This window comes from Salvelinus alpinus, chromosome 10 (genome assembly GCF_045679555.1).
Source record: "Salvelinus alpinus chromosome 10, SLU_Salpinus.1, whole genome shotgun sequence".
Lineage (NCBI taxonomy): Eukaryota > Metazoa > Chordata > Actinopteri > Salmoniformes > Salmonidae > Salvelinus > Salvelinus alpinus.
Genome location: NC_092095.1, coordinates 55,560,226 through 55,579,813, shown reverse-complemented (window position 1 = coordinate 55,579,813; position 19,588 = coordinate 55,560,226). Strand labels below are relative to the sequence as shown.

Genomic DNA, 19,588 nt, shown 5'->3' with positions numbered 1-19,588 from the left:
TGCTCACTCTGACAGAGCTCTAGAGTTCCTCTGTGGAGATGGGAGAACCTTCCAGAAGGACAACCATCTCTGCAGCACTCCACCAATTAGGCCTTTATGGTAGAGTGGCCAGACAGAAGCCGCTCCTCAGTAAAAGGCATATGACAGCCCGCTTGGAGTTTGCCAAAAGGCAACTAAAAACTCTCATACCATGAGAAACAAGATTCTCTGGTCTGATGAAACCAAGATTGAACTCTTTTCCCTGAATGCCAAGCGTCACGTCTGGAGGAAACCTGGCACCATACCTACGGTGAAGCATGGTGGTGGCAGCATCATGCTGTGGGGATGTTTTTCAGCGACAGAGACTGGGAGACTAGTCAGGCTCGAGGCAAAGATGAACAGAGCAAAGTACAGAGATCCTTGATGCAAACCTGCTCCAGAGCTCTCAGGACCTCAGACTGGGGTGAAGGTTCACCTTCCAACAGGACAACGACCCTAAGAATGGGAGAAATTCCCCAAATACAGGTGTGCCAAGCTTGTAGTGTCATACCCAAGATGATTTGAGGCTGTAATTACTGCTAAAGGTGCTTCAACAGAGTACTGAGTAAAGGGTCTGAATACTTATGTGCTATCAGTTTTTTAAAAACTTTTTCAATGTACAATTTTTATAAAAAAATTTAAAACACGTTTTTTTGCTTTGTTATTATGGGGTATTGTGTGTTGATTGATGAGCGGGGGGGAAATTATTTAATACATTTTAAAATAAGGCTGTAACCTACCAAAATGTGGAAAAAGTCAAGGGGTCTTGAATACTTTCCGAAGGCACTGTGTGTGTGATATATACTACCGTTCAAAAGTTTGGGGTCAGTTAGAAATGTCCTTGTTTTTGAAAGAAAAGCTACATTTTTGTCCAGTAAAATAACATCAAATTGATCAGAAATACAGTGTAGACATTGTTAATGTTGTAAATTACTGTTGTAGCTGGAAACTGCAGTTTTTTTAATGGAATATCTACATAGGCGTACAGAGGCCCATTATCAGCAACCATCACTCCTGTGTTCCAATGGCACATTGTGTTAGCTAATCCAAGTTTATCATTTTAAAAAGCTAATTGATCATTTGAAAAGCCTTTTGCAATTATGTTAGCACAACTGAAAGCTGAAAAGGAAATCCTGGCTGGCCAAACCCTTTTCTAACTCGGACGACTCTGGGCCAATTGTGCGCCGCCTCATGGGTCTCCCGGCCAGCCTGGGATCGTACCCAGCGCTGTAGTGACGCCTCAAGCACTGCGATACAGTGCCTTAGACCGCTGCGGCACGCAGGTGGCCCTCAGTCAACAACATTTTTTGTTTCATTTCTTCCCACACTTTTCTGTGGGAGGAAATACAGTACTCAAGAACATCACTTTGGATAGGTTAAACATTTTGTTGATATTGATTCTTGACTTGAAGTTGGTAATTCGGTTTGATCATTTATTTACTTCTTCTTTCACTTCCAACTCGTTTTCTCCCAATTTCTCTCTGCAAACTCTTTATTGCACACAATCAATCCCAATATTTTGATTTGTTCCTTTACCTCTATATCCAAAGTAGTTTTCTTTTCAGGTTTTCCTGTCTATACTGCCTCTGATTTGGCCTGATTTAGCTTTGCAGCAGATACTTTCTCATAATGCCAAAAGTACTCTGACAATGTCAAAATCCTTTTTGTGTGTGAACAAGAACAGTCACGTCGTCGGCGTATCCTAGACTCGACACTTTATCTTGATCTAATAATACACCCTTTGGACTTATAGCCATACTGTATAGGGTTGAGCAAGGGCAACCTTGTTTAACTCCGCACTTTATGATCACATCCTCTGTCAGGTGGCCATTTACTGTTCACTTGGCATACAGACTTGGCATACTGACATTTCACCATGTTTATCAACCTTGTTGGGAACCCATAGGCTGCCATAGCGTTCCATAAGTATTTTCGCGAGATGAAGTCAAAAGCCTTGATCAAGAGCCACTATGTCAAAACCGTGTTCACCTTCATTTGTTTTGCTCAGGATCTCTCGTAGGGTACATGAATTGTCCTACATAAGTCTACCCTTTACAGAGCGGGTTTGTTCTTTATCAGTAAAAGTGTCCAAGCATTGTGATATTTAATTATTTATTTGTTTATGTCTAAAAACCTGTTTTTGCTTTGTCATTATGGGGTATTGTGGTCCTTTAATACATTTTAGAATAAGGCTGTAGCGTAACAAAATGTGGAAAAAGTCAAGGGGTCTGAATACTTTCCGAATGCACTGTTTCAACAATAGTTTTTTGGTGGAATTTTCCATGTGTCAGTCTCTTTAAAAAAACACTATCTGGATATTCTCTGCTGTCACATGTTCATTTCAATTATCATCATAACCCAACATATGGTTGTATTGCTCTTGTTTATATTTTTGTTGTCTTTTGAGTTTTGTAATCAATCAATGTAAAGCTTCAAAATAACTCATGGACTGTCACTCAATGCATAGACCCACATCTATTATATTTGAGAGAGCGGTTACATTTCTCCAGCCCCATCCTTCAGTTTAAGTGGTGCGGCTGGCCACAGACCCCAGATTATCCATTCAATGCTGCCTGATTATCCATTCAGTGTTTTCCGGGGTTAGGAAACACCACAAAATCAGTAGAGCATAGCAAGCAAACTGATCACAGGTCAGTCAAAAAGTTAACCTTCTATCCCATGTGTCATAAAGCACGACTATAGTTCAGAGAGAATGTTGCACAGTGTTGATGCACAGTATGATGAACTGGTTGTTTTGAGCAAGATGAAGATTTGTGATTTGACACATCCAGATCTGAATGTGCCATTCCACACTGGTCGTTGCTTCTAGAAGGAGGCAACCAGTTGCAATGCTCTTTCAAGCTGAAAAACAAGGTAACAGTAGCTAGGTTTCCATCCAATTAGTGACAGATTTCCATGTGAATATTCAAAAATCTTTATAAAACAATTTGCGCATTTTAGACCTGAGATGTTTCCATCAAACTGACTTTTTGTCAAAAGGCTGTGTGAGGACATAGTGCACATAACAATAACTTTTGCCTTTCAATTTCCATGTACTGAATGAAAAATACAAGTTAATTGGGTTTCCATCACATTTATCAACACTACTGATGGTTTTGTCACAACTGTTGTTATATGACAAATGTGTCCACTCTGGTCTTGTGTTTAACCAACAGCTCGCTGATGCAGTGTGGGTAGTCTATCTACATTATGAGATTATTATGAATAACCAATATTATTTGTATTTGTCAAACGGCAGCCAAGCATCGATCATCATGTCACCAGAATAAGACCCTCAATATTTATTGGAAAGGAGAATCACCTTACACATTCACCACCCAGTGAAGTTCATCATAATTGATATAATCTGTAGCTTAATAAACTGCATGCTTTCCCGAGTCGTAGTGGGAGGACCACACAACATATCATCGCATGACTCCAAGTTTACTTCGATATGATGATTATTATATCAATAATTGGCCATAAATAAATTTTACCAACACACATGGATCCCACCATGTCGAACTAAACGTGTTCTGTTGACATTTATACAATTGTGCTGGCGTGGTTTGTGGTACTGAGAAAGGGGGAAAGTTCACAGTGCTCCTTGCATTTAGATGTAAAAACATTGTTCTTGCATGCATATTGATCACGCTACAGTTGCCACCTGTAATAGGATATTCTTTGTTCCATACTAATTCCTAAATCAGTGACACTGCTGAGGGAGAGTGGCTGAGGTCACGTAAAGTTGGCTGACACAACTAAAACAAATGAGCTATTGGTTAACACTTGAACCCTGAAGCAGTCATTCGTAAAAAGATAAAGCTATTTATTTAAGGTACATTTAATTTGTTACTCTTCAACCAAGTTGTCGTAGGGCAGTGCAAACAAACCAGGCCCTCCTACTACATGTATATACTAATAAAATAAAAAACATAAAGCAGAACATTGAGTACAGTGCATTGTGACGTTGGGGTTCTTGGATTAAATGTTGCTCATACACATCCACTTCCTGTTTTGTGTTTTCTCTTTCCTCAATGTGCATTGGTTAATTATTGCATTAGTTAATTGGTTATTGCACTGGCTAATTAATACATTGGTTACTTAATGCATGGTTAATTGGCTATTGCATTGGTTAATTGATACATTGGTTAATTAACCTGCTCTGTCTCTCTCTCCCTCCTTTTTCTTCTCTATCAGTTGGGTAACCCCTTTATTCAGTATTGGAAATAAGCGGAGGCTAGAGGAAGATGACATGTACCAAGTGCTTCCCGATGATGCTTCTCAGGGCCTGGGAGAGGAACTACAGAGGTATGACATACTGTGGCCCAGCTCTATTTTTCCCTGGGCCTCTCCCCTAACCTAGCCATATCCCCTAGCCTAGCCTTATCTCCTAGCCTAGCCCTATCCCCTAGCCTTATCCCCCAGCCATATCCCCTTATCTTCTAGCCTAGTCCTAGCCCCTAGCCTAGCCCTATCCCCTAGCCATATCCCCATCTCCCAGATCTATCCCCTAGCCTAGCCCTATCCCATAGGCCTATCCTTTAGCCATATCCCCTAGCCTAGCCCTATCCCCTAGGCTTATACCCCAGCCATATCCCCTTATCTTCTAGCCTAGTCCTATCCCCTAGCCTAGCCCTATCCCCTAGCCCTATCCCCATCTCCCAGATCTATCCCCTAGCCTAGCCCTATCCCATAGGCCTATCCTTTAGCCATATCCCCTAGCCTAGCCCTATCCCCTAGCCTAGCCCTTTCCCTCTTCATTGTTTACATCCCTTATTGTATTGTTGGTCTTTTTTTGTTTTGTTTCCTGAGCGTTGATTGATGACTTTCCCTGGCTCCATTTGGAGTTTTATGCTATACCACTGAACTTAGCACCATTGTGTATTTAGGCTCCAAATAGCCCCAGGTAGAGATGACACAAATATGAATGGCCTGTGTTCTGTTTTCTGATCATAGTCTTAACAATGTGCTAATCTTTACAGACATTGGGATAAGGAGGTTCGAATGGCTGCCAAGGAACTGCGGATGCCCAAACTCACCAAAGCCATCGTGAAGTGCTATGGGAAACCCTACGCAGTGCTGGGGATCTTTAGTTTCACTGTAGTATGTAGAAATATACGTTTGCCTGTTTTTTAAAAGAACATTTGATCTATGTACCTACGGTACATGGTGAGTGGGTTATCTATCCATATATGTCAGCTTTTACAGTGTAATTAAGTGGATTTGAGTTCAGGTTGAAATCGCTCTACCTCTCTCTTGTTCCCCCAATAGGAGGTGGTTAAGGTGATCCAGCCAGTGTTCTTGGGAAAGCTGATCCAATACTTTGAGAAGTACGATCCTGATAATATGGACGCACTCTATGAGGCCTTTGGCTACGCTGCTGGTGTCTCTCTGTCCACCGTTGCACTGACCGTCCTCCAAAGTCTCTACTTCTACCACGTCCTGAGGACCGGCATGAAGATACGAGTGGCCATGTGTCACATGATCTACAAGAAGGTCATTCTACGCTGCATACTTGCATACAGCATTATACAAATTAAAATCTTTAAGAACAATTTACTAGTAATTTGAATTCCCCCATAGGCCCTGTGTCTCAGCAGTGCAGCGATGGGAAGAACAACCACGGGCCAAATAGTGAACCTGCTATCCAACGATGTCAACAGGTTTGATGAGGTAAATGCAGGAAGTGCATGAAGACATGAGCTTTCATTGGATGAAATGGTTGAGCACATCATCTCCCTCAGTTCATTCCATAGGTTTCTGAAGAGTATGGCTGTAGCTTATATGACAATTGACACTTCATCAAATGTACAGGAATGGAATGCACCAATATTTGAGCCGTCTTGTCATCCTGTCCGTACATAAGTTAAAAGTACATAAGTTAAATCCAGACGGAGAGAACAAAGTCATGGATGAATGGAAAATGCAGATGGTTGCTTAGCACAAATGTTTACAATAGTTCGATGCTAAACTCAAACCAGACTGAAAGAATATAAATGTATATAACATGGGGAGCCCATGCAGCTTCTTCGGTGGTATGAAGATTATGACAAGCGTGGCCTGTTGTATTAGGTCATGAATCCAGCTCGAAGGATCATATCATCTATGTTGTGCTAAATGCAACTACTTAGAAACATTATGTAACAGCTAAATTAACCAAGGATTACTGGTCTTTGTAGGTGACCACCAATCTGCACTACCTCTGGATAGCACCTCTGCAGGCTGTGGTGGTTATCATACTCCTGTGGTATGAGATTGGCCCGTCGTGCCTGGCAGGCGTGGCTGTCCTTTTGTTCCTTATGCCACTACAGACCATGTTTGGAAAGCTCTTTGGCTCCCTCAGGTGAATTACATACGTTACATGACATGACTTGAATTTACAGTCAGAGTGGGGTCTTAGTAGAAGTTGACTGTTCTTATCTGTAGGGGGCAACATGTTTCAGTGAGTGGTTCCTATGCTTCAATGATTATGTCATAGAGCTACCTTAGGTCAACCTATATGTTAATGATGTCCATGTTTTAAACCCCTTTTCAGTTTTGACTGTAATGATTACCTCTTGGAACACTTCAAGCACGTGTGAAGAAAAGTTAGGCGTTATGAAACCTTCTCTGATTGTACATTGCCATCGGTTCATTAAACTCAGGAAACGTCAGAAGTTTTTGTTCACAAGGAGATATGTCTGAACTGACTGAGTGAACTCCTTTCCTTGCAGGAGTAAAACTGCTGTCCTCACAGACAGTAGAATACGCACCATGAATGAAGTGGTGTCTGGAATCAGGATCATCAAAATGTATGCCTGGGAGAAGCCCTTCTCAGCACTGGTCAATGAAGTCCGAAGGTAAAAACTACAGTAACATAAATGGTATATGTTTATTTCTATTAGCTAGATACACAAATGGTATGATAAACCAAGGTCCCCCAGCTAGATGGGATTGATCCCTTTAACATTCGCATTCCTTGTACAGTCCATTTTGTCTGGATGGTGGTGCCGTGGAGCCATGGTGCTTGAACCCCGCCATGGCTGTTTGCAGCTATATATTTACATGAATTTCCCCATATGGGATAATAAATATGTATTGATTTAAATTGAAAATAACTTTTTTGCATGTTTGCACCTGTTGTTTTCAAAAGGGAATATCGAAGACCAGAAAGTAAATGGGTCGTTCCACCAAATGAATACCTTCTGGGTAGTGTAACTTATTTCACCTAATTTTAACATTCTGTCATAAAGAGCACATGTTCAACTTAAAGGAGAAATCCACCCAAAACCCCTCGTTCCTTTAATTTACAGTGTTAAGTAACACTAGTATGTGAGAACAATATTGTTTGTAAACTAATGTTATAATAAGGTTGGTAGCAACATGGAAAATCATTGTGTAAATCTGTTCCAGCTCAAGTCAACTACAAAATTCACAATGCAATGCTCTCCCCATGGGCTGGCTAGCTAGATAGCTAGATAGCACAGATTACACAGTAGCACAGATTACACAGTAATATCAAAGACAATATCAGCATGTAAAATAGCTAGTTAGCTGTAAAATCACCTAAACAAACTGCACTATCAATTTAGAAGTCTACAATATCACCATGTTCAACCTGTAGATTGATGTACCTCAGAGTGGTCTTAACATTCGCAACGGCAGATACATTTGAGGAGATGGACAATGTTGCCCATGCTACATCAAGGAGCGCTTATGGAGCCAGATACCTGCCAATTGGTTGAACATACGTATCATTAGGATCGTAAGAAAATCCATACGTAAATTGTTAGGATCGTAACACGGAACCCAAACCGGCTGTGCGCGTGCGCCATCGTGCGCAAATTTATTTTGTCCCCCTACACCAAACGCGATCACGACACGCAGGTTAAAATATCAAAACAAACTCTGAACCAATTACATTCATTTGGTGACAGGTCAAAAATAATTAAACATGTATGGCAATTTAGCTAGTTATCTTGCACTTGCTAGCTAATTTGTCCGATTTAGCTAGCTTGCTGTTGCTAGCTAATATGTCCTGGGATATAAACATTGAGTTGTTATTTTACCTGAAATGCACAAGGTCCTCTACTCCGACAATTAATCCACACATAAAACGGCCAACCGAATCGTTTCTAGTCATCTCTCCTCCTTCCAGGCTTTTTCATCTTTGAACTTACAGTGGGGCAAAAAAGTATTTAGTCAGCCACCAATTGTGCAAGTTCTCCCACTTAAAAAGATGAGAGAGTCCTGTAATTTTCATCATAGGTACACTTCAACCATGACAGACAAAATGAGAAATAAAAATACGAGAAAATCACATTGTAGGATTTTTTATGAATTTATTTGCAAATTATGGTGGAAAATAAGTATTTGGTCAATAACAAAAGTTTATCTCAATACTTTGTTATACAGTGATCCCTCGCCACTTCGCGGTTCACTTATCGCGGATTCGCTATTTCGCGGATTTTCATAATGCATTTTTTTTTTTTTTTTGGTGCATTGTGCTCTGCATTCTGATTCGCTAAAAACTCACTCCCGCTTCTTGTATCAAAACATGCTACGAATTGTGCTATCATTTTGTCGTCTCGTGCAGTTATGTGTACGTACATAAAACAGGTTGGCAAATTTACATTAAGTTGGCCAAATTATCTTGTAATTTCGAACATCTCCTAAACCCATAATGTCGACGAAACGGCCTACACGTGAGTCACTGTATTTGTATACATGTAATAGTTGCTAATTGTAAAAAAAAAAAAAAGTTTTCTATTTCGCGGATTTCACTTATCGCGGGTCATTTTCGGAACGTAACCCCCGCGATAAACGAGGGATTACTGTATACCCTTTGTTGGCAATGACAGAGGTCAAACGTTTTCTGTAAGTTTTCACAAGGACAACAAAGTCAAGGTATTGGAGTGGCCATCACAAAGCCCTGACCTTAATCTTATAGAAAATGTGTGGGCAGAACGCCTTATTTTTGGCACTAAACAGTCTCCATATATACTTCCATTCATTTTTTTCTACTGGTACCAGGGGACCTTCGGATGAGTCTTGTGAGGCCCCAACATGTACGTGTTTGTGAGATTCTCATCTTCTCAGGAGTCATATTCATTTGTATGCCAAACCGTTCGGATGCTTCAGACGATTTTGTGAGGAGACAGATTTTCGGGATGTCTCATGGTCCGACAGACACCGCTTTATCTCTGTCACCTTTTACCGCAGATGCGGAAGTGCGTCATAGGCAGATTGAGACACATCCAATGATATCTCTTGCTTAAATTGACCGATTTTTATGGGTATTTTTGTGCTGATTAGGTTCCAGCGGGGGCGTAGACATCGACCTTGGGGGTTTTAAAGGGCATTTCAATCGGGAAAGGGGGATACCTAATCAGTTGTCCAACTGAATGTATTCAACTGAAATGTGTCTTCTGCATTTACCCAACCCCTTTGAATCAGAGGGGTGCGGGGGGCTGCCTTAATCGACATCTACGTCTTCAGGGAACAGTGGGTTAACTGCCTTGCTCAGGGGCAGAATGACAGATGTTTACCTTGTCAGCTCAGGGATTCGATCCAGCAACCTTCCGGTTACTGGCCCAATGCTCTAACCACTAGGCTACCTGCAATCGAGTACAGGCTTAACATGACAACAGAGACAGAATATAATACGGAATTTTATTGAATAGTTTGCGGCCGGTAATTATGCTGTATTGGAAAGTATCATATGGAATGTTTCTGGATGAAATGAGACATCTGCGTGTATGTCTACCCAGCCACACATTCCATAAGCGATATGCATGATTAACATGAAACGGATTTCTGCATAAATTAGTCATAAAATTTGATCTGATCTTCATCTTAGTCACAACAATAGACAAACACAGTGTGCTTAAACTAATAACACACAAATGATTGTATTTTTCTTGTCTATATTGAATACACAATGTAAACATACACAGTGTAGGTTGGAAAAAGTATGTGAACCCCTAGGCTAATGACTTTTCCAAAAGCTAATTGGAGTCAGGAGTCCAGGAGAACTGATTGCTGGGGCTGATATCAAGCAAACGGAAGACATTTTGTTTATGATGAGATTAAATAAAAATGCCAAGAGTTAACTTCTTGGAACTATAGGGGGTGCTGTTCCGCATTAGCATATTTGGGTCTCCAAATTAAACTGCCTCGTGCTAAATTCTTGATCGTACAATATGCATATTATTGTTATTATTGGATAGAAAACAGTCTATAGTTTCTATAGGAGTTGAAATTTTGTCTCTGAGTGGTACAGAACAATTTTTACAGCACTTTTCATGACAGGGTTCAGATTTCAGAAATTTTTACCTCTGATCTGGGGTCTGTTTATAAGGCCACAGTGAATGCTATGAAGAAACCGACACTGCCTACGTCTTCCTCTGGGTGTCTGTACGTCATCACGTTTTCAATGAAATCGATGGGACGTTCACAGCCATTATAAATGACCAAAATGTACAGAGACCGCCCTTTCTCAACGTGCGCCTCAAGCGTGAAGGCCATCGGACCTGTCTCGTTCCAAATCGTTTTCTAACCAGCTATATTTCTCCGGTCATGTTTTCAGTCGTTATAGTTGTTAAAAACATCAGAATGTAGTTAATTTTAACCGTTTTATAGCAATTTATATCCGTTTAGTGCGATTCTGAGGAATTTATTTGTCGTGCACTTTCTAGCTTTGGGAACGTTTCGCGGTCTCGGTCGTTGTTAGTGGACATTTCGAAGGACAGAGGACATCTATCGACCAAAAGACGTTTATAACATAGAAAGGATACATTGCCCAAGAATATGATGGAAGATCAGCTCAAAGTAAGCAATATTTAATATGATAAACCGTGTTTCTGTCGAAATATTTTAAACGCATACATCGCCATTTTGTTTTGTATAGCTTCACTTGGCCAACCCTGTATTGAAAAGTAAGGATAATTTTAAAAATGTAAATCAGCGGTTGCATTAAGAACTAATTTGTCTTTCGATTCCTGTCAACCCTGTATTTTTTAGTCAAGTATATGATTAGCTTTTAATTAAACTAGATCACTCTGATAGATGACGTCAGACATATTGAGGCTTGATTTCCTAGTATTTTCATTGTGTAACCACGGTTTTGTATGGCTAAATATGCACCTTTTCGAACAAACTGTATATGTATGTTGTAAAATGATGTTACAGGAGTGTCATCGGAAGAATTCTGAGAAGGTTAGTGAAAAAATTAATATCTTTTGGCGGTGATTACGTTATAGCGCTCTTTGGCTGGAATCGATGCTCTGGTAACGTTTTCACATGTAGTATGCTAACTTATCGATTTATTGTGTTTTCGCTGTAAAACGCTTAGAAAATCTGAAATATTGTCTGGAATCACAAGATCTGGGTCTTTCCATTGCTATGCTTTGTCTATTCTTATGAAATGTTTTATGATGAGTAAATTGGTCATACACGTTGCTCTATCTAGTAATTCTAGTCGATTTGCGATGGTCGGTGCAATTGTAAACTGTGATTTCTACCTGAAATATGCACTTTTTTCTAACAAAAACTATCCTATACCATGAATATGTTATCAGACTGTCATCTGAAGAGGTTTTTTCTTGGTTAGTGGATATCAATATCTTAGTTGAGCCGAATTGGTGATAGCACCTGAAGGAGTAAGAAACTGATGGAGTTAGAATAGTGGTGTATTTTGCTAACGTGTTTAGCTAATAGATTTACATATTTTGTCTTCCCTGTAAAACATTTTAAAAATCTGAAATGGTGGCTTTATTCACAAGATCTGTATCTTTCATCTGGTGTCTTGGACTTGTGATTTAATGATATTTAGATGCTACTATCTACTTCTGAAGCTATGCTATCTATGCTAATCAGTGTGTGGGGGGTGGGGGGTGATCCCGGATCCGGGGTTGAGGTTCTAGAAAGGTTAAAGGCAGCAGTAGGTCTACTGAGCTCATAAAGCATGGATGACATATTTGAGTCGCTGATGAATCAATTGATCAAATGACTACTGTTGCAAAGCTTCACTTGAGCAAGGTTACTTAAAATCAAATATGAATGACTAGCTTACAGACCACGATTGCTGCGATGGATTGTCGATGAGGCCATTCAAAAAGTTCTCTTGAGTTCAGCTTAGTAAAGCCCACTCCTATGCAGCCAAGTAGCTCTGAACAGTACTCAGTCTGTGTAGATCAGTGGACGGGAATTCTCATACCCGGCAGGGTACGACCATGGATGACACGCCAGTGTTATATAGTGTTCCATTCGTTGAGCCACTACCAACAGCATAGATGCACCATTTTCCCTGTAGAGGATAGCTAAATTGCATGTTGTTTAGCAAATGGTGTTGATATTGCCTGCCTTGACAGCAGAGGGGGCACTTGATAATTGTAATGGCCGTTACTCCAGCACCTTAGTTCGGAGTTCACTCCTATCCAAATCATATAGCTGTGAACAGCACGACAGCAATCAGCCTGTGTAGACCAGTGTACGGGAGTGCTCACGGCCGGCCGGGCACGACCATAAAAGACGTGCCGACGTTATGGCGTTCCATACATTCTAATAGACTTAATAGAGAGGAGAGAGCAATAGCGAGGGAAGAGGAAACAGCACAACATGTGGAAAGAGTAGGCCCGTGGTCTACACACCTGAAACCATACGTAATTCCTACACTGCGCTAGATCAACATGACATGATCAAATTGGCATAGCCCTATGATGAGTGAACAAGATTGCCACCAGTAAGCATGTCATTGAATGTCTATCCTGTACATATGACAATAACATTTGATTGTATTGGTTTGTGCAGGCATGATATCCGCTACAAAGAAGACTACGCTATAATGACTATGCATTGCGTGCAGAACTTAAGAATGAAGTGACAATGAGTAACGATGAATATCGTCAGATAATAGGCTAAGCATGGATTATACTTGCGAGCCACTACCAGCAGCATATAGCCAATGCGACCTTGTCCATGCGGAGGATATATCTCTGTGTACTTCCTGAAAAATAAAGTTTGACACAAGACAACATATTAGGCACGTTCATATTGCACCTTAGCCCTGGGCTAAGGGAGATTTTAGTAAACGTGCATTTACAATGATCTGGGAACTAGGGGTGCTGAGGGTGCTGCAGCACCTCATGATAAATCACAATGAAAACATCGTTTTATATAAAAAATAAATCCACCAAATTAGTGCACTAGGCCTCTTACTCCTGTACGAGCAGATAAAAATACTCGTCAGCAGAGTCGGGAGAAAAATACCTAAATATATATATAACGTGGCAGCATGATGGGGGAATCAAAATGCCGCCAGGGACATGTGATGAGAAACAAAAGTAGGCTACAGTGATACTTCAGTGACAAGCGTCGGCTGGGCAAGTAGCCTGTAGCTATCCCTGCAAATTGAAATACAGTGGACAATGATGATCCGTCCGAGTATTCGGGGTTCACCCCTTGCATCGATTTCCACAAATAATTCCACTTGTTGAATAGCCTACAGTTACCGGCTCAGAAACCAGGAATTAAAAAATATGCCATGGATAGTGAAATTATTTGATTGAAATGAGCAACAATTCCCACACAGAAATACCCTCTGAAGCGCAGGCTGAAGCCTGAGGTAGCCTACACGATAGCCATGAAGGCAAAGCATGACGGTGTAAATTACAGAGACAATGTGGATGAGTTGTCGAAGACTGTTGCTGCAAATCTAATACAACACGTTACTGAGTACCACTCTCTGTATTTTCAAGCATAGTGGTGGCTGCATCATGTTATGGTTATGCTTCTAATCATTAAGGACTGGGGAGTTTTTCAGGATAAAAAAGAAATGGAATGGAGCTAAGCACAAGCAAAATCCTAGAGGAAAACCTTGTTCAGTCTGCTTTCCACCAGACACTGGGAGATGAATTACCCTTCAGCAAGACAGTAACCTAAAACACCAAAACACCAAAGGCCAAATCTACACTGGAGTTGCTTACCAAGAAGACAGTGACCGAGCTACCGTTTGGAATTAAATCTACCTAAAAATGGTTGTCTTGCAGTGATCAACAACAAATTTGAAAGAACATGAAAAAATGTTGTAAGAATAATCGGAAAAGTTGCAAAATCCAGGTGTGGAATGCTCTTAGAGACTTACTCAGAAAGACAGACTCACAGCTGTAATCGCTGCCAACGTTGGTTCTTCAAAGTATTTACTTATGTAAATGATATATTTCTGTATTTGATTTTCAATAAATTAGCAAAAAATTCTATAAACATGTTTTCACTTTGTCATTATGGGCTATTGGCTATATTATGGGTGAGAAATAAAATCAATGTAATCCATTTTGTATTCAGGCTGTAATGCAACAAAATGTGGAGTCAAGTCAAGTGGTATGAATACTTTCTGAAGGCACATATGCGTGTCTGCATGTGCGGTTTATAGTATTTGGCTGAGGGCCAGGCACCCCTAGCAGGGCCTCACAAGAGGGAGCAAAACCACATTGACTTCACCAGCTGCCAGCAAACAGCTTTCAGTTACATCACAGGTCTGGTCCCCTGATCCCTCTCACCATGAACAGCCAACACTATCCAGCCATGAGACCTGGTCGTAGTCTTCTTTCTGCTTCTCTTTGGCCTTTAACATGAGGAGAAGTTGCATGTTTTTGTCTCTGAATGTTATTGAATGTTACATTCTATGGTGCTTTTAGTGGAATGTCTGGGGCATTTGTGGAATTCCCATTCCCAAAACATTCTACCTCCCATATTCCTGGCTGCAGAAAAGTGCACAAAAGCTGTAATAGTCATTCTGCAGTTCTTCTTCCATTTTTCTTTATCTGTGAAAAACCTTTGTTAAAATCTATTGATGCATCCATACACCACATCAGTGACTTGTTTCATCAATAAGTGCATAGATGACGTCGTCCCACAGTGACCGTACGTACATACCCCAACCAGAAGCCATGGATTACAGGCAACATCCGTACTGAGCTAAAGGCTAGAGCTGCCGCTTTCAAGGACCGGGACTCTAACCCAGAAGCTTATAAGAAATCCCGCTATGCCCTCAGACAGACCATCAAACAGGCAAAGCGTCAATACAGGACTAAGATTGAATCGTACTACACTGGCTTCGATGCTCGTCGGATGTGGCAGGGCTTACAGACTATAACGGACTACAAAGGGAAGCACAGCCGCGAGCTACCCAGTGACACGAGCCTACCAGATGAGCTAAATAACTTCTATGCTCGCTTCGAGGCACACAACACTGAAGCATGCATGAGAGCATCAGCTGTTACGGACAACTGTGTGATCACGCTCTCCGTAGCGGATGTGAGTAAGACCTTTAAAAAGGTCAACATTCACAAGGCCGCAGGGCCAGATGGATTACCAGGACGTGTACTCCGAGCATGCACTGACCAACTGGCAGGTGTCTTCACTGACATTTTCAACCTGTCCCTGACAGTCTGTAATACCTACATGTTTCAAGCAGACAACCATAGTCCCTGTGCCCAAGAACACAAAGGCTACCTGCCTAAATGACTATTGCCCCACTCACATCAACACTATTATCCCAGAAACCCTAGACCCACTCCAATTTGCATACCGCCCCAACATATCCACAGATGATGCAATCTCTATTGCACACCTACGTGAGAAAGATATTCATTGACTACAGCTCTGTGTTCAACACCATAGTGCCCTCAAAGCTCATCACTAAACTAAGGACCCTGGGACTAAATACCTCCCTCTGCAACTGGACTTCCTGGACTTCCTGGCGGCCGCCTCCAGGTGGCAAGGGTAGGTAACAACAGATCTGCCACGCTGATCCTCAACAAAGGGGCCCCTCAGGGGTGCGTGCTCAGTCCCCTCCTGTACTCCCTGTTCATCCACGACTGCATGACGACTCCAACACCATCATTAAGTTTGCAGACGACACAACAGTGGTAGGCCTGATCACCGACAATGACGAGACAGCCTATAGGGAGGAGGTCAAAGACCTGGTCGGGTGGTGCCAGAATAACAACCTATCCCTCAACGTAACCAAGACTAAGGAGATGATTGTGGACTACAGGAAAAGGCTGCAACATCGAGAGCATCCTGACTGGTTGCATCACTGCCTGGTACTGCAATTGCTCGGCCTCCAACCGCAAGGCACTACAGAGGGTAGTGCGTGCGGCTCAGTACATCACTGGGACTAAGCTGCCTGCCATCCAGGACCTCTACACCAGGCGATGTCAGAGGAAGGCCCAAAAAATTGTCAAAGACCCCAGCCACCCCAGTCATAGACTGTTCTCTCTACTACCACATGGCAAGCGGTATCGGAGTGCTAAGTCTAGGACAAAAAGTTCTTCTCAACAGTTTTTACCCCCAAGCCATAAGACTCCTGAACAGGTAATCAAATGGCTGCCCGGACTATTTGCATTGTGCCACCCCACCCCTCTTTTACGCTGCTGCTCTGTTTATCATATATTGGCCTGACCAACCAGTGGTCCCGCACATTGGCTAACTGGGCTATCTGCATTGTGTCCCGCCACACACCACCTGCCAACCCCTCTTTACGCTACTGCTACTCTCTGTTCATCATATATGCATAGTAGCTTTAACCATATCTACATGTACATACTACCTCAATCAGCCTGACTAACCGCTGTCTGTATGTAGCCTCGCTACTGTTTTCACTGTCTTTTTACTGTTGTTTTTATATCTTTTTGGAGATTTTTGGTTCCAACCGTTCCAACTGTCTTAATGAAAGACTCCACTCTAATTCTGACAAAGTATTTTCATTTTAAGTGAAAGTGTACTGTTAGCTAGCTAGCTAACGTTAGCTAGCTGGCTCGCTAAGTAACGTTACATCATGCGTTGGGATTCATTTACTTAGCAAGCTATCTAGCTACATTTCTTAACAAAAGACTCTCATCTTAGTGTGCCAGAGCGCAGAATAACTGATGCATTTTTGAACGCTCAACACCTGTTGAATATGTCGTGTCAGTAAACAATTGTTGCCAGCAGCACAGTTACAGTCACCAACGCTCTAGATAACATGGAAAAAGCCTAACCAGCTCTGCTAGGGTGAGTAAAATGGTCAGAGTGGGGTGTTCTCTCATTATGTGTCTGGAAGTAGCTAGCCAATGTTAGCCAGTTAGCTTGGGTGATTGACTGTAGTTGTGAGGTCAGAGCTTTCGGAACAATCCTACTTATTGGCCAGAGCATCCAGTGTGCGCTCTGAACACGAAACCACAGAGCGATAGGGCGAGTAATATTCAGTGAGCTGTTCTCTCTCTCTTAGATGTCTGGAAGTAGCTGGCAAGTTAGTACAGAATGGTTGGATCAACCTTTAAAGAGATGGGTGGGGCTAAGGCTTAAGAGGGTGTGAACAATGCTGAATGGGTGTAGACAAAGAAGGGCTCTCCAATAGTAGTACCAAAACATTGAAAGACGGTTTTCTCAAAAGTGAGTTTACAAGTTGATAAACTTTCAAAGCAGAATTACTTTCCCATTGTTTCCTCAAATGCAGTGTATGATATACCATTGTGTAGCTCTGAGTCTACTTTTATCTAATGTAAATAACTGAAATTTAAATGTTGCTACATAAGACTGAATCCAAGTGGTGAGTCACAAATATAAAATATTTTTTGATTTGTTTAACACTTTTTTGGTTACTACATGATTGCATATGTGTTATTTCATAGTTTTGATGTCTTCACTATTATTCTACAATGTTAAAAAAATTGTAAAGATAAAGAAAAACCCTTGAATGAATAGGTGTTCTAAAACTTTTGACCGGTACTGTATATACAGTGGGGCAAAAACGTATTTAGTCAGCCACCAATTGTGCAAGTTCTCCCACTTAAAAAGATGAGAGAGGCCTGTAAATTTCATCATAGGTACACTTCAACTATGAGACAAAATGAGGAAAAAAAATCCAGAAATTCACATTGTAGGATTTGTAATGAATTTATTTGCAAATTATGGTGGAAAATAAGTATTTGGTCACCTACAAACAAGCAAGATTTCTGGCTCTCACAGACCTGTAACTTCTTCTTTAAGAGGCTCCTCTGTCCTCCACTCGTTACCTGTATTAATGGCACCTGTTTGAACTTGTTATCAGTATAAAAGACACCTGTCCACAACCTCAAACAGTCACACTCCAAACTCCACTATGGCCAAGACCAAAGAGCTGTCAAAGGACACCAGAAACAGAATTGTAGACCTGCACCAGGCTGGGAAGACTGAATCTGCAATAGGTAAGCAGCTTGGTTTGAAGAAATCAACTGTGGGAGCAATTATTAGGAAATGGAAGACATACAAGACCACTGATAATCTCCCTCGATCTGGGGCTCCACGCAAGATCTCACCCCGTGGGGTCAAAATGATCACAAGAACGGTGAGCAAAAATCCCAGAACCACACAGGGGGACCTAGTGAATGACCTGCAGAGAGCTGGGACCAAAGTAACAAAGCCTACCATCAGTAACACACTACGCCGCCAGGGACTCAAATCCTGCAGTGCCAGACGTGTCCCCCTGCTTAAGCCAGTACATGTCCAGGCCCGTCTGAAGTTTGCTAGAGAGCATTTGGATGATCCAGAAGAAGATTGGGAGAATGTCATATGGTCAGATGAAACCAAAATAGAACTTTTTGGTAAAAACTCAACTCGTCGTGTTTGGAGGACAAATAATGCTGAGTTGCATCCAAAGAACACCATACCTACTGTGAAGCATGGGGGTGGAAACATCATGCTTTGGGGCTGTTTTTCTGCAAAGGGACCAGGACGACTGATCCGTGTAAAGGAAAGAATGAATGGAGCCATGTATCGTGAGATTTTGAGTGAAAACCTCCTTCCATCAGCAAGGGCATTGAAGATGAAACGTGGCTGGGTCTTTCAGCATGACAATGATCCCAAACACACCGCCTGGGCAACGAAGGAGTTGCTTTGTAAGAAGCATTTCAAGGTCCTGGAGTGGCCTAGCCAGTCTCCAGATCTCAACCCCATAGAAAATCTTTGGAGGGAGTTGAAAGTCCGTGTTGCCCAGCAACAGCCCCAAAACATCACTGCTCTATAGGAGATCTGCATGGAGGAATGGGCCTAAATACCAGCAACAGTGTGTGAAAACCTTGTGAAGACTTACAGAAAATGTTTGACCTCTGTCATTGCCAACAAAGGATATATAACAAAGTATTGAGATAAACTTTTGTTATTAACCAAATATTTATTTTCCACCATAATTTGCAAATAAATTCATAAAAAATCCTACAATGTGTTTTTCTGGATTTTTTTCTTCTCATTTTGTCTGTCATAGTTGAAGTGTACCTATGATGAAAATTACAGGCCTCTCTCATCTTTTTAAGTGGGAGAACTTGCACAATTGGTGGCTGACTAAATACTTTTTTGCCCCACTGTACCTAAAGGGGTCTTAAAATTGCTAAATGATCCGTATAGTATGACCATCTTAAAACAATTCCATATGTTAACTTAGTAGAACCTCCACCAACGACTTAGACTTTTATAGGTTAAAGGAAAGATTTATAAAGACTCCATTGAATTTAACAGATGTGTAACAGAATGTTTTGTTTTATTGCATTATTATTGAAAGACTTCACTT

At 41.4% G+C, this 19,588-nt stretch overlaps 1 protein-coding gene across 1 annotated transcript in view; it reads left to right on the top strand.

Moving 5' to 3' along the window:
• The window catches only part of LOC139532323 (ATP-binding cassette sub-family C member 4-like), a 46,442-nt gene that overhangs the window by 4,388 nt on the left and 22,466 nt on the right, over nt 1-19,588 (top strand). The window contains exons 2-7 of the mRNA XM_071329783.1: nt 4,219-4,329; nt 5,004-5,124; nt 5,293-5,517; nt 5,605-5,694; nt 6,201-6,364; nt 6,735-6,860. Coding sequence (XP_071185884.1) covers nt 4,219-4,329; nt 5,004-5,124; nt 5,293-5,517; nt 5,605-5,694; nt 6,201-6,364; nt 6,735-6,860 — 837 coding nt within the window. The remainder of the gene's footprint in view (nt 1-4,218; nt 4,330-5,003; nt 5,125-5,292; nt 5,518-5,604; nt 5,695-6,200; nt 6,365-6,734; nt 6,861-19,588) is intronic.